The sequence below is a fragment of the Oncorhynchus kisutch genome, linkage group LG15, assembly GCF_002021735.2.
Source record: "Oncorhynchus kisutch isolate 150728-3 linkage group LG15, Okis_V2, whole genome shotgun sequence".
Taxonomy (NCBI): Eukaryota; Metazoa; Chordata; class Actinopteri; order Salmoniformes; family Salmonidae; genus Oncorhynchus; species Oncorhynchus kisutch.
The window spans coordinates 87,881,828-87,902,924 of record NC_034188.2 but is presented as its reverse complement, the minus strand read 5'-3'; the positions used below and the strand labels follow the sequence as shown (position 1 = coordinate 87,902,924).

The window sequence follows — 21,097 nt, the reverse complement described above, 5'->3', positions numbered from 1 at the left end:
GGTTAAATATTTTTTTTTTTTATGTAAAAGATGTAGGAGAAAAGTGTGCAGACGTTTAAAGAAAGATATGCTACTTGGTGTTTTATCTAGAAAATGTCTGCCACAACCAGCGAAAGATGACAAGGTGGAGACCGTACCATAGCCGTCATGACTATCCTTCCCCTTTTAAATGCAGTCAAGTGTATCCATCTCCTAGTCTGCTCTACCAAGAGGAAGACACACGACAAGACAAAATCAGTCTGTTCAGAGATCTGAATAGCATACAATCTACTCTACAGTAGGGTTGCAAAATTCATGGATTGTTCCAGAAATTCCCAGGTTTTCCAGAAATCTTGGTTGGAGGATTTCCTGCTTCCCTCCTACTTCCTTTAATCTTCCAAACGGGATTTCCTGGTTCCCTCCTACTTCCTTTAATCTTCCAACAGGGATTTCCTGGTTCCCTCCTACTTCCTTTAATCTTCCAACAGGGATTTCCTGGTTCCCTCCTACTTCCTTTAATCTTCCAACAGGGATTTCCTGGTTCCCTCCTACTTCCTTTAATCTTCCAACAGGGATTTCCTGGTTCCCTCCTACTTCCTTTAATCTTCCAACAGGGATTTCCTGGTTCCCTTCTACTTCCTTTAATCTTCCAAACAGGATTTCTGGATTCCCACCTTACAGCAATACCAACCTTACCTGAGATCATCTGTCAAAAAAGCCTAACCTCTCTACCCCCGTTAATCCCTAACCCTGTCATTTACTGACTTTTGCCCTTCGCCCCCTAGAACCCAAAGGACCCAGAGTGTGGGTCAGGAGCCCCTGAAGAGGCAGGGGTCGTCGTCTGCAGGTCGCGCCCCCCAGCCCCTCTCCGCTCAGGCCATCAAGCACATCTGGGTTCGCACCGCCCTCTTCGAGAAGGTCCTGGACAAGGTCGTACAATACATCGTGGATAACTCCAGGTAAGAAATGAAAAGGCAACTTCTGCATTAACTTACACTGCAAAGAGCTGTAGTTTATCAATGTCTGTTCCATTCATGGTTCCATTATTTTTAAATTGAATTAGCTTTCTCCCTGTTGCTTTCGTTTTGCACTCTACATTACTGCTTCTAATTTCATTCACTGTTTTCTCCTACATTAGGCCTAATGGAGTGTTTCTCATGTTGGACTCACTGCTCTTTTGTTGTTTCTCTACTTCGTGTGTGTGTGTGTGTGTGTGTGTGTGTGTGTGTGTGTGTGTGTGTGTGTGTGTGTGTGTGTGTGTGTGTGTGTGTGTGTGTGTGTGTGTGTGTGTGTGTGTGTGTGTGTGTGCGCGTGCGTGCGTGTGTGTGTTTTCTCTACAGTAAGTACTATGAGAGGGAGTCTCTGATGCATGACACAGTGTTTGGGCCCATCCTGGCATGTCTACTGGGTAAGTTTGACTACGAGCTGTTATAAAAAATGCTACATTCGTTTGTTAAAATGATTAATTGGGATGCTATAATGCCCCTATGGAGTGTTATAATACTACATTGGGTTGTTATAATGCTACATTTAGGTGACACAAAAGCACACATTGTAGATACTCTTTTTGCTTATATTTACTTTCTCCCTCCCTCATTCTGCCCCTCTTTGCCCCCTTCTTTCTCTCGCCCCCCCCTCCTCTCTCCCCCTCCCCCTTTCTTCCCCCTCCCCCTCCCTCCCTCTCTCCCCTCCCCCTCCCCTTTCTTCCCCCTCCCTCTCTCCCCCCCCTCTCCCTCTCTCCCCTCCCTCTCCCCCTCCCTCTCCCCCCTCTCTCCCCCTCCCTCTTCCCTGCCTCCTCTCCCCCTCCCTCCTCCCTCTCTCCCCCCCTCCCTCTCCCCCTCCCACTTTCTTCCCTTCCCCTCCACCTCCCTCTCCCCCTCTCTCCTCCCTCTCTCCCCCTCCACCTCCCTCTCCCCCTCTCTCCTCCCTCTCTCCCCCTCCAACTTTCTTCCCCCTCCCCCCCTCTCTCCCCCTCCCTCTTCCCTGCCTCCTCCGTCCTCTCCCCCTCCGTCCTCCCTCTCTCCCCCTCCCCCTCACACTTTCTTTCCCCCCCCCCCCTCTCCCCCTCCCTCCCCCCCTCCTCCAGTGGGTCCCTGTGCTCTGGAGTACACTAAACTGAAGACGTCCGACCACTTCTGGACGGACCCGTCGGCCAACGAGTTGGTTCAGCGCCATCGGATCCACGGGGCCCACCGGGGCCAGGACGCTTCCCCCAGCAGGAGGCCTGCTCTGGGGGTGAGAGAGGCCCTCGGGGGGGCCAGGGGTTACATGGGGGCACTTACTGGAGTCGATCAATACAGTACAATACATTCTGTGAGGATTCAACGAGTAGCTATGGCAGTAATCATTTCCTGTATAGTTCTTTAACCAGGATAGTCCACTCAGTAACAGTTGTTTTACCCACCTGGTAGTAGCTTCTCAGAAGGGGTTAGACAATAGGGCTAAGTAACTACAGGGTTATTGGTTCAAATCCCCGGTGGGTAAAGAACCCAGTCAGTTTCAATCATGATCATATGGGCTGCGTATCTAATGACACCCTATTCCGTATATAGTGCACTACTGTTGACCAGGGCCCGAAGGGTACCAGTCACATTCTGTTAAAGGTCCCCAAAGCACAGACTTCCCTGGGTTGCTCCTCTTTTCAGCTAGCTGCAATAAACACTCAAACTGGACAGTTTTATTTCTACATTCAAAGACTCAATCATAGACACTTTTACTGACACTTGTGACTGCATCGCGTGTTTTGTCTCTACCATTTTGTCTTTTGTGAAGTTGTTTATGCCCAACAATGTTTGTGCTGCTACCATGTAGTGTTGTTGTCATGTTGTGCTGCTACCATGTAGTGTTGTTGTCATGTTGTGCTGCTACCATGTAGTGTTGTTGTCATGTTGTGGAATCTCTCTTCATGTAGTGTATTGGAGTCTCTATGTAGTGTTGTAGTGTCTCTCTTTATGTAGTGTTGTGGAGTCTCTATGTAGTGTTGTAGTGTCTCTCTTTATGTAGTGTTGTGGAGTCTCTATGTAGTGTGGTGGAGTCTCTATGTAGTGTCTCTCTTTATGTAGTGTTGTGGAGTCTCTATGTAGTGTTGTGGAGTCTCTATGTAGTGTTGTGGAGTCTCTATGTAGTGTTGTAGTGTATCTCTTTATGTAGTGTTGTAGTGTCTCTCTTTATGTAGTGTTGTGGAGTCTCTATGTAGTGTAATGGAGTCTTTATGTAGTGTTGTGGAGTCTCTATGTAGTGTTTTGGAGTCTCTATGTAGTGTTGTGGAGTCTTTATGTAGTGTTGTAGTGTCTCTCTTTATGTAGTGTTGTAGTGTCTCTCTCTATGTAGTGCAGTGTGTCTAGCCTGTTTCAATTCTCAATAACGTAGACCTTTCTCCTGGCCTGTTTCAATTCTCAACAACATAGACCTTTCTCCTGTCCTGTTTCAATTCTCAACAACATAGACCTTTCTTCTGGCCTGTTTCAATTCTCAATAACGTAGACTTTTCTCCTGGCCTGTTTCAATTCTCAATAACATAGACCTTTCTCCTGGCCTGTTTCAATACCTAATAACGTAGACCTTTCTCCTGGCCTGTTTCAATTCTCAATAACGTAGACTTTTTCTCCTGGCCTGTTTCAATTCTCAATAACGTAGACCTTTCTCCTGGCCTGTTTCCCAGATCCGGAAGAGACAGTCCAGCGTCAGCATGTCCGAGGATAAGTTTGCGGCGTCTGCACGGGAATACGTGGAATCTCTTCACCAGAACTCCCGTACTCACCTGCTCTACGGCAAAAACAACGTCCTGGTCCAACCGGTAAGACGACACAGAGTTTTCCTACTGTAACATGTAGTGGTATTATTGTTGTACTGTAGACACTATTTTAGTTCAGGCAAGAAGAGGATCAGCCACCTCTCTGAGCCGGCTTCCTCTCTAAGTTTCTTTCCGCAGTAGGTTCATGCCTTCGAAATCAAAGCTAATCTAATTTTATTTGTCACACGTACACATGGTTAGCAGATGTTAATGCGAGTGTAGCGAAATGCTTGTGCTTCTAGTTCCGACAACGCAGTAATAACCAACGAGTAATCTAACCTAACAATTCCAAAACTACTGTCTTATACACACAAGTGTAAAGGGATAAAGAATATGTACATAAAGATATATGAATGAGTGATGGTACAGAACGGCATAGGCAAGATGCAGTAGATGGTACAGAGTACAGTATATGAGATGAGTAATGTAGGGTATGTAAACAAAGTGGCATAGTTTAAAGTGGCTTCTAGGGAGTAGCCACTGTGCTTCTACTTCTGCTTTGCTTACTCTTTGGGATTTTAGGCTGGGTTTCTGTGAAGCTCTTTGTGATTTTAGGCTGGGTTTCTGTGAAGCCACTGTGCTTCTACTTCTGCTTTGCTTACTCTTTGGGATTTTAGGCTGGGTTTCTGTGAAGCTCTTTGTGATTTTAGGCTGGGTTTCTGTGAAGCCACTGTGCTTCTACTTCTGCTTTGCTTACTCTTTGTGATTTTAGGCTGGGTTTCTGTGAAGGTCTTTGTGATTTTAGGCTGGGTTTCTGTGAAGCTCTTTGTGATTTTAGGCTGGGTTTCTGTGAAGCTCTTTGTGATTTTAGGCTGGGTTTCTGTGAAGGTCTTTGTGATTTTAGGCTGGGTTTCTGTGAAGGTCTTTGTGATTTTAGGCTGGGTTTCTGTGAAGCTCTTTGTGATTTTAGGCTGGGTTTCTGTGAAGGTCTTTGTGATTTTAGGCTGGGTTTCTGTGAAGTTCTTTGTGATTTTAGGCTGGGTTTCTGTGAAGCTCTTTGTGATTTTAGGCTGGGTTTCTGTGAAGGTCTTTGTGATTTTAGGCTGGGTTTCTGTGAAGGTCTTTGTGATTTTAGGCTGGGTTTCTGTGAATGTCTTTGTGATTTTAGGCTGGGTTTCTGTGAAGCTCTTTGTGATTTTAGGCTGGGTTTCTGTGAAGCTCTTTGTGATTTTAGGCTGGGTTTCTGTGAAGGTCTTTGTGATTTTAGGCTGGGTTTCTGTGAAGATCTTTGGGATTTTAGGCTGGGTTTCTGTGAAGGTCTTTGTGATTTTAGGCTGGGTTTCTGTGAAGCTCTTTGTGATTTTAGGCTGGGTTTCTGTGAAGGTCTTTGTGATTTTAGGCTGGGTTTCTGTGAAGCTCTTTGTGATTTTAGGCTGGGTTTCTGTGAAGGTCTTTGTGATTTTAGGCTGGGTTTCTGTGAAGCTCTTTGTGATTTTAGGCTGGGTTTCTGTGAAGGTCTTTGTGATTTTAGGCTGGGTTTCTGTGAAGCTCTTTGTGATTTTAGGCTGGGTTTCTGTGAAGGTCTTTGTGATTTTAGGCTGGGTTTCTGTGAAGGTCTTTGTGATTTTAGGCTGGGTTTCTGTGAAGCTCTTTGTGATTTTAGGCTGGGTTTCTGTGAAGCTCTTTGGGATTTTAGGCTGGGTTTCTGTGAAGCTCTTTGTGATTTTAGGCTGGGTTTCTGTGAAGCTCTTTGTGATTTTAGGCTGGGTTTCTGTGAAAGTCTTTGTGATTTTAGGCTGGGTTTCTGTGAAGCTCTTTGTGATTTTAGGCTGGGTTTCTGTGAAGGTCTTTGTGATTTTAGGCTGGGTTTCTGTGAAGATCTTTGGGATTTTAGGCTGGGTTTCTGTGAAGGTCTTTGTGATTTTAGGCTGGGTTTCTGTGAAGCTCTTTGTGATTTTAGGCTGGGTTTCTGTGAAGCTCTTTGTGATTTTAGGCTGGGTTTCTGTGAAGGTCTTTGTGATTTTAGGCTGGGTTTCTGTGAAGGTCTTTGTGATTTTAGGCTGGGTTTCTGTGAAGCTCTTTGTGATTTTAGGCTGGGTTTCTGTGAAGGTCTTTGTGATTTTAGGCTGGGTTTCTGTGAAGTTCTTTGTGATTTTAGGCTGGGTTTCTGTGAAGCTCTTTGTGATTTTAGGCTGGGTTTCTGTGAAGGTCTTTGTGATTTTAGGCTGGGTTTCTGTGAAGGTCTTTGTGATTTTAGGCTGGGTTTCTGTGAATGTCTTTGTGATTTTAGGCTGGGTTTCTGTGAAGCTCTTTGTGATTTTAGGCTGGGTTTCTGTGAAGCTCTTTGTGATTTTAGGCTGGGTTTCTGTGAAGGTCTTTGTGATTTTAGGCTGGGTTTCTGTGAAGATCTTTGGGATTTTAGGCTGGGTTTCTGTGAAGGTCTTTGTGATTTTAGGCTGGGTTTCTGTGAAGCTCTTTGTGATTTTAGGCTGGGTTTCTGTGAAGGTCTTTGTGATTTTAGGCTGGGTTTCTGTGAAGCTCTTTGTGATTTTAGGCTGGGTTTCTGTGAAGGTCTTTGTGATTTTAGGCTGGGTTTCTGTGAAGCTCTTTGTGATTTTAGGCTGGGTTTCTGTGAAGGTCTTTGTGATTTTAGGCTGGGTTTCTGTGAAGCTCTTTGTGATTTTAGGCTGGGTTTCTGTGAAGGTCTTTGTGATTTTAGGCTGGGTTTCTGTGAAGGTCTTTGTGATTTTAGGCTGGGTTTCTGTGAAGCTCTTGTGATTTTAGGCTGGGTTTCTGTGAAGCTCTTTGGGATTTTAGGCTGGGTTTCTGTGAAGCTCTTTGTGATTTTAGGCTGGGTTTCTGTGAAGCTCTTTGTGATTTTAGGCTGGGTTTCTGTGAAAGTCTTTGTGATTTTAGGCTGGGTTTCTGTGAAGGTCTTTGTGATTTTAGGCTGGGTTTCTGTGAAGCTCTTTGTGATTTTAGGCTGGGTTTCTGTGAAGCTCTTTGTGATTTTAAGCTGGGTTTCTGTGAAGGTCTTTGGGATTTTAGGCTGGGTTTCTGTGAAGGTCTTTGTGATTTTAGGCTGGGTTCTGTGAAGCTCTTTGTGATTTTAGGCTGGGTTTCTGTGAAGTTTTTTTATATTTTAGGCTGAGTTTCTGTGAAGGTCTTTGTGATTTTAGGCTGGGTTTTCTGTGAAGCTCTTTGTGATTTTAGGCTGGGTTTCTGTGAAGCTCTTTGTGATTTTAGGCTGGGTTTCTGTGAAGCTCTTTGTGATTTTAGGCTGGGTTTCTGTGAAGCTCTTTGTGATTTTAGGCTGGGTTTCTGTGAAGCTCTTTGTGATTTTAGGCTGGGTTTCTGTGAAACTCTTTGGGATTTTAGGCTGGGTTTCTGTGAAGCTCTTTGTGATTTTAGGCTGTGTTTCTGTGAAGCTCTTTGTGATTTTATGCTGGGTTTCTGTGAAGCTCTTTGTGATTTTAGGCTGGGTTTCTGTGAAGCTCTTTGTGATTTTAGGCTGGGTTTCTGTGAAGGTCTTTGTGATTTTAGGCTGGGTTTCTGTGAAGCTCTTTGTGATTTTAGGCTGGGTTTCTGTGAAGCTCTTTGTGATTTTAGGCTGGGTTTCTGTGAAGCTCTTTGTGATTTTAGGCTGGGTTTCTGTGAAGGTCTTTGTGATTTTAGGCTGGGTTTCTGTGAAGCTCTTTGTGATTTAGGCTGGGTTTCTGTGAAGGTCTTTGTGATTTTAGGCTGGGTTTCTGTGAAGGTCTTTGTGATTTTAGGCTGGGTTTCTGTGAAGCTCTTTGTGATTTTAGGCTGGGTTTCTGTGAAGGTCTTTGTGATTTTAGGCTGGGTTTCTGTGAAGGTCTTTGTGATTTTAAGATGGGTTTCTGTGAAGCTCTTTGTGATTTTAGGCTGGGTTTCTGTGAAAGTCAAATGCTGGTGTTTTAAGGGGCTTCATAAAATACATTTGATTGATTACCTGAATAATATAATCCAGTCTGTTTGAACTCAGGGATGGTCAGTAAAGCATTGGGGTAGTTAGTAAATAAACTCTGAGAAAGTTGCTTCCTATATAATCCAGTCTGTTTGTCTGCTCCCTATATAATCCAGTCTGGTTGTCTGCTCCCTATATAATCCAGTCTGTTTGTCTCCTCCCTATATAATCCAGTCTGTTTGTCTGCTCCCTATATAATCCAGTCTGTTTGTCTGCTCCCTATATAATCCAGTCTGTTTGTCTCCTCCCTATATAATCCAGTCTGTTTGTCTCCTCCCTATATAATCCAGTCTGTTTGTCTCCTCTCTATATAATCCAGTCTGTTTGTCTGCTCCCTATATAATCCAGTATGGTTGTCTGCTCCCTATATAATCCAGTCTGGTTGTCTGCTCCCTATATAATCCAGTCTGTTTGTCTCCTCCCTATATAATCCAGTCTGGTTCTCTGCTCCCTATATAATCCAGTCTGGTTGTCTGCTCCCTATATAATCCAGTCTGTTTGTCTCCTCCCTATATAATCCAGTCTGGTTGTCAGCTCCCTAAATAATCCAGTCTGTTTGTCTCCTCCCTATATAATCCAGTCTGGTTGTCTGCTCCCTATATAATCCAGTCTGGTTGTCTGCTCCCTATATAATCCAGTCTGGTTGTCTGCTCCCTATATAATCCAGTCTGTTTGTCTCCTCCCTATATAATCCAGTCTGTTTGTCTCCTCCCTATATAATCCAGTCTGTTTGTCTGCTCCCTATATAATCCAGTCTGTTTGTCTCCTCCCTATATAATCCAGTCTGTTTGTCTCCTCCCTATATAATCCAGTCTGTTTGTCTGCTCCCTATATAATCCAGTCTGTTTGTCTGCTCCCTATATAATCCAGTCTGTTTGTCTCCTCCCTATATAATCCAGTCTGTTTGTCTGCTCCCTATATAATCCAGTCTGTTTGTCTCCTCCCTATATAATCCAGTCTGTTTGTCTGCTCCCTATATAATCCAGTCTGTTTGTCTCCTCCCTATATAATCCAGTCTGTTTGTCTGCTCCCTATATAATCCAGTCTGTTTGTCTCCTCCCTATATAATCCAGTCTGTTTGTCTGCTCCCTATATAATCCAGTCTGTTTGTCTCCTCCCTATATAATCCAGTCTGGTTCTCTGCTCCCTATATAATCCAGTCTGTTTGTCTGCTCCCTATATAATCCAGTCTGTTTGTCTCCTCCCTATATAATCCAGTCTGTTTGTTTCCTCCCTATATAATCCAGTCTGTTTGTTTGCTCCCTATATAATCCAGTCTGTCTGTCTGCTCCCTATATAATCCAGTCTGTTTGTCTGCTCCCTATATAATCCAGTCTGTTTGTCTCCTCCCTATATAATCCAGTCTGGTTTCCTCCTCCCTATATAATCCAGTCTGTTTGTCTCCTCCCTATATAATCCAGTCTGGTTCTCTGCTCCCTATATAATCCAGTCTGTTTGTCTGCTCCCTATATAATCCAGTCTGTTTGTCTCCTCCCTATATAATCCAGTCTGTTTGTTTCCTCCCTATATAATCCAGTCTGTTTGTCTGCTCCCTATATAATCCAGTCTGTCTGTCTGCTCCCTATATAATCCAGTCTGTTTGTCTGCTCCCTATATAATCCAGTCTGTTTGTCTCCTCCCTATATAATCCAGTCTGGTTTCCTCCTCCCTATATAATCCAGTCTGTTTGTCTCCTCCCTATATAATCCAGTCTGTTTGTCTCCTCCCTATATAATCCAGTCTGTTTGTCTGCTCCCTATATAATCCAGTCTGGTTGTCTGCTCCCTATATAATCCAGTCTGTTTGTCTGCTCCCTATATAATCCAGTCTGTTTGTCTGCTCCCTATATAATCCAGTCTGTTTGTCTCCTCCCTATATAATCCAGTCTGTTTGTCTCCTCCCTATATAATCCAGTCTTTTTTCCTGCTCCCTATATAATCCAGTCTGTTTGTCTCCTCCCTATATAATCCAGTCTGTTTGTCTGCTCCCTATATAATCCAGTCTGTTTGTCTCCTCCCTATATAATCCAGTCTGTTTGTCTGCTCCCTATATAATCCAGTCTGGTTGTCTGCTCCCTATATAATCCAGTCTGGTTGTCTGCTCCCTATATAATCCAGTCTGTTTGTCTCCTCCCTATATAATCCAGTCTGTTTGTCTCCTCCCTATATAATCCAGTCTGTTTGTCTCCTCCCTATATAATCCAGTCTGTTTGTCTCCTCCCTATATAATCCAGTCTGTTTGTCTGCTCCTATATAATCCAGTCTGGTTGTCTGCTCCCTATATAATCCAGTCTGTTTGTCTCCTCCCTATATAATCCAGTCTGTTTGACTGCTCTCTATATAATCCAGTCTGTTTGTCTCCTCCCTATATAATCCAGTCTGTTTGTCTGCTCCCTATATAATCCAGTCTGGTTGTCTGCTCCCTATATAATCCAGTCTGGTTGTCTGCTCCCTATATAATCCAGTCTGTTTGTCTCCTCCCTATATAATCCAGTCTGTTTGTCTGCTCCCTATATAATCCAGTCTGTTTGTCTCCTCCCTATATAATCCAGTCTGGTTCTCTGCTCCCTATATAATCCAGTCTGGTTGTCTCCTCCCTATATAATCCAGTCTGTTTGTCTCCTCCCTATATAATCCAGTCTGTTTGTCTGCTCCCTATATAATCCAGTCTGTTTGTATGCTCCCTATATAATCCAGTCTGTTTGTCTGCTCCCTATATAATCCAGTCTGTTTGTCTGCTCCCTATATAATCCAGTCTGTTTGTCTCCTCCCTATATAATCCAGTCTGGTTGTCTCCTCCCTATATAATCCAGTCTGTTTGTCTCCTCCCTATATAATCCAGTCTGTTTGTCTCCTCCCTATATAATCCAGTCTGTTTGTCTGCTCCCTATATAATCCAGTCTGGTTGTCTCCTCCCTATATAATCCAGTCTGTTTGTCTGCTCCCTATATAATCCAGTCTGTTTGTCTGCTCCCTATATAATCCAGTCTGTTTGTCTCCTCCCTATATAATCCAGTCTGTTTGTCTCCTCCCTATATAATCCAGTCTGTTTGTCTGCTCCCTATATAATCCAGTCTGTTTGTCTCCTCCCTATATAATCCAGTCTGTTTGTCTCCTCCCTATATAATCCAGTCTGTTTGTCTGCTCCCTATATAATCCAGTCTGGTTGTCTGCTCCCTATATAATCCAGTCTGTTTGTCTCCTCCCTATATAATCCAGTCTGTTTGTCTGCTCCCTATATAATCCAGTCTGGTTGTCTGCTCCCTATATAATCCAGTCTGGTTGTCTGCTCCCTATATATCCAGTCTGTTTGTCTCCTCCCTATATAATCCAGTCTGTTTGTCTCCTCCCTATATAATCCAGTCTGTTTGTCTCCTCCCTATATAATCCAGTCTGTTTGTCTCCTCCCTATATAATCCAGTCTGTTTGTCTGCTCCCTATATAATCCAGTCTGTTTGTCTGCTCCCTATATAATCCAGTCTGTTTGTCTCCTCCCTATATAATCCAGTCTGTTTGTCTCCTCCCTATATAATCCAGTCTGTTTGTCTGCTCCCTATATAATCCAGTCTGTTTGTCTCCTCCCTATATAATCCAGTCTGTTTGTCTCCTCCCTATATAATCCAGTCTGTTTGTCTGCTCCCTATATAATCCAGTCTGTTTGTCTGCTCCCTATATAATCCAGTCTGTTTGTCTCCTCCCTATATAATCCAGTCTGTTTGTCTCCTCCCTATATAATCCAGTCTGTTTGTCTGCTCCCTATATAATCCAGTCTGGTTGTCTGCTCCCTATATAATCCAGTCTGTTTGTCTCCTCCCTATATAATCCAGTCTGTTTGTCTCCTCCTATATAATCCAGTCTGTTTGTCTCCTCCCTATATAATCCAGTCTGTTTGTATCCTCCCTATATAATCCAGTCTGTTTGTCTCCTCCCTATATAATCCAGTCTGTTTGTCTCCTCCCTATATAATCCAGTCTGTTTGTCTCCTCCCTATATAATCCAGTCTGTTTGTCTGCTCCCTATATAATCCAGTCTGTTTGTCTCCTCCCTATATAATCCAGTCTGTTTGTCTGCTCCCTATATAATCCAGTCTGTTTGTCTCCTCCCTATATAATCCAGTCTGGTTCTCTGCTCCCTATATAATCCAGTCTGGTTGTCTCCTCCCTATATAATCCAGTCTGTTTGTCTCCTCCCTATATAATCCAGTCTGTTTGTCTGCTCCCTATATAATCCAGTCTGTTTGTCTGCTCCCTATATATCCAGTCTGTTTGTCTCCTCCCTATATAATCCAGTCTGTTTGTCTGCTCCCTATATAATCCAGTCTGTTTGTCTCCTCCCTATATAATCCAGTCTGTTTGTCTCCTCCCTATATAATCCAGTCTGTTTGTCTCCTCCCTATATAATCCAGTCTGTTTGTCTCCTCCCTATATAATCCAGTCTGTTTGTCTCCTCCCTATATAATCCAGTCTGTTTGTCTCCTCCCTATATAATCCAGTCTGTTTGTCTCCTCCCTATATAATCCAGTCTGTTTGTCTGCTCCCTATATAATCCAGTCTGTTTGTCTGCTCCCTATATAATCCAGTCTGTTTGACTCCTCCCTATATAATCCAGTCTGTTTGTCTCCTCCCTATATAATCCAGTCTGTTTGTCTCCTCCCTATATAATCCAGTCTGTTTGTCTCCTCCCTATATAATCCAGTCTGTTTGTCTGCTCCCTATATAATCCAGTCTGGTTGTCTGCTCCCTATATAATCCAGTCTGGTTGTCTGCTCCCTATATAATCCAGTCTGTTTGTCTCCTCCCTATATAATCCAGTCTGTTTGTCTGCTCCCTATATAATCCAGTCTGTTTGTCTCCTCCCTATATAATCCAGTCTGTTTGTCTGCTCCCTATATAATCCAGTCTGTTTGTCTCCTCCCTATATAATCCAGTCTGGTTCTCTGCTCCCTATATAATCCAGTCTGGTTGTCTCCTCCCTATATAATCCAGTCTGTTTGTCTCCTCCCTATATAATCCAGTCTGTTTGTCTGCTCCCTATATAATCCAGTCTGTTTGTCTGCTCCCTATATAATCCAGTCTGTTTGTCTGCTCCCTATATAATCCAGTCTGGTTGTCTCCTCCCTATATAATCCAGTCTGTTTGTCTCCTCCCTATATAATCCAGTCTGTTTGTCTCCTCCCTATATAATCCAGTCTGTTTGTCTGCTCCCTATATAATCCAGTCTGTTTGTCTCCTCCCTATATAATCCAGTCTGTTTGTCTGCTCCCTATATAATCCAGTCTGTTTGTCTGCTCCCTATATAATCCAGTCTGTTTGTCTCCTCCCTATATAATCCAGTCTGTTTGTCTCCTCCCTATATAATCCAGTCTGTTTGTCTGCTCCCTATATAATCCAGTCTGTTTGTCTGCTCCCTATATAATCCAGTCTGGTTGTCTGCTCCCTATATAATCCAGTCTGTTTGTCTCCTCCCTATATAATCCAGTCTGTTTGTCTGCTCCCTATATAATCCAGTCTGGTTGTCTGCTCCCTATATAATCCAGTCTGTTTGTCTCCTCCCTATATAATCCAGTCTGTTTGTCTGCTCCCTATATAATCCAGTCTGTTTGTCTCCTCCCTATATAATCCAGTCTGTTTGTCTCCTCCCTATATAATCCAGTCTGTTTGTCTGCTCCCTATATAATCCAGTCTGTTTGTCTGCTCCCTATATAATCCAGTCTGTTTGTCTCCTCCCTATATAATCCAGTCTGTTTGTCTGCTCCCTATATAATCCAGTCTGTTTGTCTCCTCCCTATATAATCCAGTCTGTTTGTCTGCTCCCTATATAATCCAGTCTGTTTGTCTCCTCCCTATATAATCCAGTCTGTTTGTCTGCTCCCTATATAATCCAGTCTGTTTGTCTCCTCCCTATATAATCCAGTCTGTTTGTCTGCTCCCTATATAATCCAGTCTGTTTGTCTCCTCCCTATATAATCCAGTCTGGTTCTCTGCTCCCTATATAATCCAGTCTGTTTGTCTGCTCCCTATATAATCCAGTCTGTTTGTCTCCTCCCTATATAATCCAGTCTGTTTGTTTCCTCCCTATATAATCCAGTCTGTTTGTCTGCTCCCTATATAATCCAGTCTGTCTGTCTGCTCCCTATATAATCCAGTCTGTTTGTCTGCTCCCTATATAATCCAGTCTGTTTGTCTCCTCCCTATATAATCCAGTCTGGTTTCCTCCTCCCTATATAATCCAGTCTGTTTGTCTCCTCCCTATATAATCCAGTCTGGTTCTCTGCTCCCTATATAATCCAGTCTGTTTGTCTGCTCCCTATATAATCCAGTCTGTTTGTCTCCTCCCTATATAATCCAGTCTGTTTGTTTCCTCCCTATATAATCCAGTCTGTTTGTCTGCTCCCTATATAATCCAGTCTGTCTGTCTGCTCCCTATATAATCCAGTCTGTTTGTCTGCTCCCTATATAATCCAGTCTGTTTGTCTCCTCCCTATATAATCCAGTCTGGTTTCCTCCTCCCTATATAATCCAGTCTGTTTGTCTCCTCCCTATATAATCCAGTCTGTTTGTCTCCTCCCTATATAATCCAGTCTGTTTGTCTGCTCCCTATATAATCCAGTCTGGTTGTCTGCTCCCTATATAATCCAGTCTGTTTGTCTGCTCCCTATATAATCCAGTCTGTTTGTCTGCTCCCTATATAATCCAGTCTGTTTGTCTCCTCCCTATATAATCCAGTCTGTTTGTCTCCTCCCTATATAATCCAGTCTTTTTTCCTGCTCCCTATATAATCCAGTCTGTTTGTCTCCTCCCTATATAATCCAGTCTGTTTGTCTGCTCCCTATATAATCCAGTCTGTTTGTCTCCTCCCTATATAATCCAGTCTGTTTGTCTGCTCCCTATATAATCCAGTCTGGTTGTCTGCTCCCTATATAATCCAGTCTGGTTGTCTGCTCCCTATATAATCCAGTCTGTTTGTCTCCTCCCTATATAATCCAGTCTGTTTGTCTCCTCCCTATATAATCCAGTCTGTTTGTCTCCTCCCTATATAATCCAGTCTGTTTGTCTCCTCCCTATATAATCCAGTCTGTTTGTCTGCTCCCTATATAATCCAGTCTGGTTGTCTGCTCCCTATATAATCCAGTCTGTTTGTCTCCTCCCTATATAATCCAGTCTGTTTGACTGCTCTCTATATAATCCAGTCTGTTTGTCTCCTCCCTATATAATCCAGTCTGTTTGTCTGCTCCCTATATAATCCAGTCTGGTTGTCTGCTCCCTATATAATCCAGTCTGGTTGTCTGCTCCCTATATAATCCAGTCTGTTTGTCTCCTCCCTATATAATCCAGTCTGTTTGTCTGCTCCCTATATAATCCAGTCTGTTTGCCTCCTCCCTATATAATCCAGTCTGTTTGTCTCCTCCCTATATAATCCAGTCTGTTTGTCTCCTCCCTATATAATCCAGTCTGTTTGTATCCTCCCTATATAATCCAGTCTGTTTGTCTCCTCCCTATATAATCCAGTCTGTTTGTCTCCTCCCTATATAATCCAGTCTGTTTGTCTCCTCCCTATATAATCCAGTCTGTTTGTCTCCTCCCTATATAATCCAGTCTGTTTGTCTCCTCCCTATATAATCCAGTCTGTTTGTCTGCTCCCTATATAATCCAGTCTGTTTGTCTCCTCCCTATATAATCCAGTCTGTTTGTCTCCTCCCTATATAATCCAGTCTGTTTGTCTCCTCCCTATATAATCCAGTCTGTTTGTCTCCTCCCTATATAATCCAGTCTGTTTGTCTCCTCCCTATATAATCCAGTCTGTTTGTCTCCTCCCTATATAATCCAGTCTGTTTGTCTCCTCCCTATATAATCCAGTCTGTTTGTCTGCTCCCTATATAATCCAGTCTGTTTGTCTGCTCCCTATATAATCCAGTCTGTTTGTCTCCTCCCTATATAATCCAGTCTGTTTGTCTCCTCCCTATATAATCCAGTCTGTTTGTCTCCTCCCTATATAATCCAGTCTGTTTGTCTCCTCCCTATATAATCCAGTCTGTTTGTCTGCTCCCTATATAATCCAGTCTGTTTGTCTCCTCCCTATATAATCCAGTCTGTTTGTCTCCTCCCTATATAATCCAGTCTGTTTGTCTGCTCCCTATATAATCCAGTCTGTTTGTCTGCTCCCTATATAATCCAGTCTGTTTGTCTCCTCCCTATATAATCCAGTCTGTTTGTCTCCTCCCTATATAATCCAGTCTGTTTGTCTGCTCCCTATATAATCCAGTCTGGTTGTCTGCTCCCTATATAATCCAGTCTGTTTGTCTCCTCACTATATAATCCAGTCTGTTTGTCTCCTCCCTATATAATCCAGTCTGTTTGTCTCCTCCCTATATAATCCAGTCTGTTTGTCTCCTCCCTATATAATCCAGTCTGTTTGTATCCTCCCTATATAATCCAGTCTGTTTGTCTCCTCCCTATATAATCCAGTCTTTTTGTCTCCTCCCTATATAATCCAGTCTGTTTGTCTCCTCCCTATATAATCCAGTCTGTTTGTCTCCTCCCTATATAATCCAGTCTGTTTGTCTCCTCCCTATATAATCCAGTCTGTTTGTCTCCTCCCTATATAATCCAGTCTGTTTGTCTGCTCCCTATATAATCCAGTCTGTTTGTCTCCTCCCTATATAATCCAGTCTGTTTGTCTCCTCCCTATATAATCCAGTCTGTTTGTCTCCTCCCTATATAATCCAGTCTGTTTGTCTCCTCCCTATATAATCCAGTCTGTTTGTCTCCTCCCTATATAATCCAGTCTGTTTGTCTCCTCCCTATATAATCCAGTCTGTTTGTCTGCTCCCTATATAATCCAGTCTGTTTGTCTCCTCCCTATATAATCCAGTCTGTTTGTCTGCTCCCTATATAATCCAGTCTGTTTGTCTCCTCCCTATATAATCCAGTCTGTTTGTCTCCTCCCTATATAATCCAGTCTGTTTGTCTCCTCCCTATATAATCCAGTCTGTTTGTCTCCTCCCTATATAATCCAGTCTGTTTGTCTCCTCCCTATATAATCCAGTCTGTTTGTCTCCTCCCTATATAATCCAGTCTGTTTGTCTGCTCCCTATATAATCCAGTCTGTTTGTCTGCTCCCTATATAATCCAGTCTGTTTGTCTCCTCCCTATATAGTCCAGTCTGTTTGTCTCCTCCCTATATAATCCAGTCTGTTTGTCTCCTCCCTATATAATCCAGTCTGTTTGTCTCCTCCCTATATAATCCAGTCTGTTTGTCTGCTCCCTATATAATCCAGTCTGTTTGTCTCCTCCCTATATAATCCAGTCTGTTTGTCTGCTCCCTATATAATCCAGTCTGGTTGTCTCCTCCCTATATAATCCAGTCTGTTTGTCTCCTCCCTATATAATCCAGTCTGTTTGTCTGCTCCCTATATAATCCAGTCTGTTTGTCTCCTCCCTATATAATCCAGTCTGTTTGTCTCCTCCCTATATTTTATTTTATTTATTTTTTATTTCACCTTTATTTAACCAGGTAGGCAAGTTGAGAACAAGTTGTCATTTACAATTGCGATCTGGCCAAGATAAAGCAAAGCAGTTCGACACATTCAACAACACAGAGTTACACATTGAATACACAAACATACAGTCAATAATACAGTAGAAAAATACGTCTATATATACCATATGAGCAAATGAGGTGAGATAAGGGAGGTAAAGGCAATAAATAGGCCATGGTGATGAAGTAAATACAATATAGCAAATAAAACACTGGAATGGTAGATTTGACAGTAGATGAGTGTGCAAAGTAGAAAGACTGGGGTGCAAAGGAGCAAAAATAAATAAATACAGTAGGTAGTTGTTTGGGCTATTTATAGATGGGCTATGTACAGGTGTAGTGATCTGTGAGCTGCTCTGACAGCTGGTGCTTAAAGCTAGTGAGGGAGATAAGTGTTTCCAGTTTCAGAGATTTTTGTAGTTCGTTCCAGTCATTGGCAGCAGAGAACTGGAAGGAGAGGTGGCCAAAGGAGGAATTGGCTTTGGGGGTGTGACAAGTGAGATATACTTGCTGGAACGCGTCTGTTTGTGGAATTGTATAACGGCTCCTCTATGAAACACAATACAGTGTGAAAATAGGCAGAAACTGCTTCTCCAATAGAAATCCTTGATCAAACTTGGCTAGCGAGCGTAGAAACACGTCAGTGGGTTTAATTGCGAATTTGTGGACCGTCAAATCAAAAGCACTACCTCAATTTAAAGTTGTTTTTGACGAAAATTAATACTCCAGCACCCTCCCCTGTTTACAATTCTCCAGCACTCTCCCCTGTTAATACTCTAGCACCCTGCCTTGTTTTCAACACTCCAGCTCCCTTCTCTGTTTTCAATATTCTACCACCCTCCCCTGTTTTCAATAATCCAGCACTCTCCCCTGTTTTTAATACTCCAGCACCCTCCTGTTTTTAATTCTCCAGCAGCCTCCCATGTTTAATACTCCAGCACCCTCCCTCGTTTTCAATATTCCAGCTCCCCTGTTTTCAATAATCCATCACCCTCCCCCGTTTTCAATACTCTAGCATCCTCCCCTGCTTTCAATTCTCCAGTACCCTCCCCTGTTTTTAATACTCCAGTACCCTCTCATTTTCAATTCTCCAGCACCCATCCCTGTTTTCAATACTCCAGCACCCTCCCCTGTTTACAATTCTCCAGCACCCTCCTCTGTTTTCAATAGTCCAGTAGTCTACCCTGTTTTCAAAACTCCAGCACTCTCCCCTGTTAATACTCTAGCGCCCTCCCCAGTTTTCAATACTCCATCACCATCCCCTGTTTTCAAAACTCCAGGACCCTCCCGTTTTCAATATTCCAGCACCCAGCCCTGCTTTCAATTCTACAGCACCCAGCCCTGCTTTCAATTTTACAGCACCCTCCAATTTTCAATACTCCAGCATCGATCCCTGTTTGCAATACTCCAGCATCGATCCCTGTTTGCAATACTCCAGCACCCTCCCATTTTCAATATTCCAACACCCTCCCCTGTTTTTAATACTCCATCACCCTCCCCCATTTTCAATACTCCAGCACCCTCCCATGTTCAATATTCCAACACCCTCCCCTGTTTTTAATACTTCATCACCCTCCCCCATTTTCAATACTCCAGGACCCTTCCCTATTTTTAAATCTCCAGCTCCCTTCCCTGTTTTCAATATTCCAACCTCCTTCCTGTTTTCAATTCTCTAGCACCCTCCCATTTTCAATGCTTCAGCACCCTACCCTGTTTTATATAATTCAGCTCCCTCCCCTGCTTTCAATACAACAGCACCCATCCCAGTTTTCAATACACCAGCACCCATCCCTGTTTTCAATACACCAGCACCCGGCCCTGTTTTCAATACTCCAGAACCCAGCCCTGCTTTCAATTCTCCAGAACCCAGCCCTGCTTTCAATTCTCCATAACCCAGCCCTGCTTTCAATACTCCAGAACCCAGCCCTGCTTTCAAATCTCCAGCACCCTCCCCTGTTTTCAATAAAACCCTCCTATGTTTTCAATACTCCAGCACCCTCCCGTTTTCAATATTCCAGTTCCTTCCCCTGTTTTCAATTCTGTAGCATCCTCCCATTGTCAATTATCCAGTACCCTCCCCTGTTTTCAATATTCCAGCACCATCCCGTTTTCAATACTCAAGCACCATCCCGTTTTCAATACTCAAGCACCCTTCCCTGTTTTCAATATTCCAGCACCCTCCCCGTTTTCAATATTCCAGCACCCTCCCCCTGTTTTCAATAATCCAGTACTCTCCCCCATTTTCAATTATGTAGCATCCTCCCCCGTTTTCCATAATCCAGCTCCCTTCCCTGTTTTCAATATTCCAGCATCCCCCTGTTTTCAAATCTCCAGCACCCTCCCATTTTCAATACTCTAGCATCCTCCCCTGCTTTCAATACTCCAGTAGCCTCTCGTTTTCAATACTCTAGCACCCTCCCCTGCTTTTAATACTCCAGTAGCCTGTCGTTTTCAATTCTCCAGCACCCATCCCTGTTTTCAATATTTCAGCACCATCCCGTTTTCAATACTCCAGTGCTCTCCCTTGTTTTCAATACTCCAGTGCTCTCCCTTGTTTTCAATACTCCAGTGCTCTCCCTTGTTTTCAATACTCCAGTGCTCTCCCTTGTTTTCAATACTCCAGTGCTCTCCCTTGTTTTCAATACTCCAGTGCTCTCCCTTGTTTTCAATACTCCAGTGCTCTCCCTTGTTTTCAATACTCCAGTGCTCTCCCTTGTTTTCAATACTCCAGTGCTCTCCCTTGTTTTCAATACTCCAGTGCTCTCCCTTGTTTTCAATACTCCAGTGCTCTCCCTTGTTTTCAATACTCCAGTGCTCTCCCTTGTTTTCAATACTTTTCTAAAATGTTTTATACGATTGGGAGGGATCTTAGACCATTCCTCCATACAGAATCCTTCCAGATGCTTGATAACCTTCGTCTGTTCTTATGGATTCAATTAACAATTTCTTTGTTGATTTTGATTAGTGTATTGGGGTCTTTGTCTTGCTGGAAGACCCACTTTCGGCCAAGTGTCAGCCTCCTGGTAGAGGCAACCAGGCTTTTGACTAAAACGTCCCTGTACTGGGTAAAGTCCATGACAGGCTCCAGGACCAGTGGAAGAAACTAGCTCCGTGACAACATAATATTCACTAACCGTAGGGATGAGAGACATTTCTGCATATGCTTCTTGTTTTTCAATGCTAACCCAACCACTGGTGTGCCTGGCCAATAGCTTTATTTTTAATTTGACCGTAGCACCGCCTGAAGTTTGATAAACAGCATTGTTACTTAGAATGGAACCGGTGCTATGATCTGATGACATGAAAATAGAGCTCTTTGCCCCCCCCCCCCCCCCAATAGAAGAAAGAGATGGAGGTGTTGCGGGGGTACCTGTCCCTTCATCAGTCAGGGGACAACCTCACTCTGAAGTGGACCCCTAACCAGCTCATCAACGGCACCCTGGGGGACTGTGACCTGGAGAAGAGGTAGGTTCAGCTCTGCAGGACATAAACACGAAGTACATAGAAACATATTGTGAGGTGGTAGACCCTCCATTTTAACTGGTCTGTGACCCACTGAACACATTTCCCGGTCAGAGAGTTAAAGGGGAATGGAAACACTTTAGGAAGTAAATCTATGTACAGTTACAATTAGCTGGCGTTCTAAATCATTCCCCTTTAAGACAACCTCACCATTTCAATTTAAAAAAAAATCTATTTAACCTTTATTTAACTAGGCAAGTCAGTGAAGAACAAATTCTTATTTACAATGAAAGCCTACCCAGGAAGAGTTGGTTTAACAGCCTTGTTCAGCAGCAGAGCGACAGATTTTTTTTAACCTTGTCAGCTCTGAGATTTGATCCAGCAACATTTTCCGTTGAC

General features: G+C 43.2%; 1 protein-coding gene across 2 annotated transcripts in view; it reads left to right on the top strand.

The window, feature by feature from the left end:
- LOC109886971 (small G protein signaling modulator 2) overlaps positions 1 to 21,097 on the top strand; it is a 196,417-nt gene that overhangs the window by 123,857 nt on the left and 51,463 nt on the right. For both annotated transcript variants that reach the window (XM_031791255.1, XM_031791256.1), the window contains exons 4-8: positions 765 to 938; positions 1,320 to 1,387; positions 2,066 to 2,214; positions 3,641 to 3,775; positions 20,577 to 20,701. In XM_031791255.1, the coding sequence (XP_031647115.1) occupies positions 765 to 938; positions 1,320 to 1,387; positions 2,066 to 2,214; positions 3,641 to 3,775; positions 20,577 to 20,701 (651 nt within the window). The remainder of the gene's footprint in view (positions 1 to 764; positions 939 to 1,319; positions 1,388 to 2,065; positions 2,215 to 3,640; positions 3,776 to 20,576; positions 20,702 to 21,097) is intronic.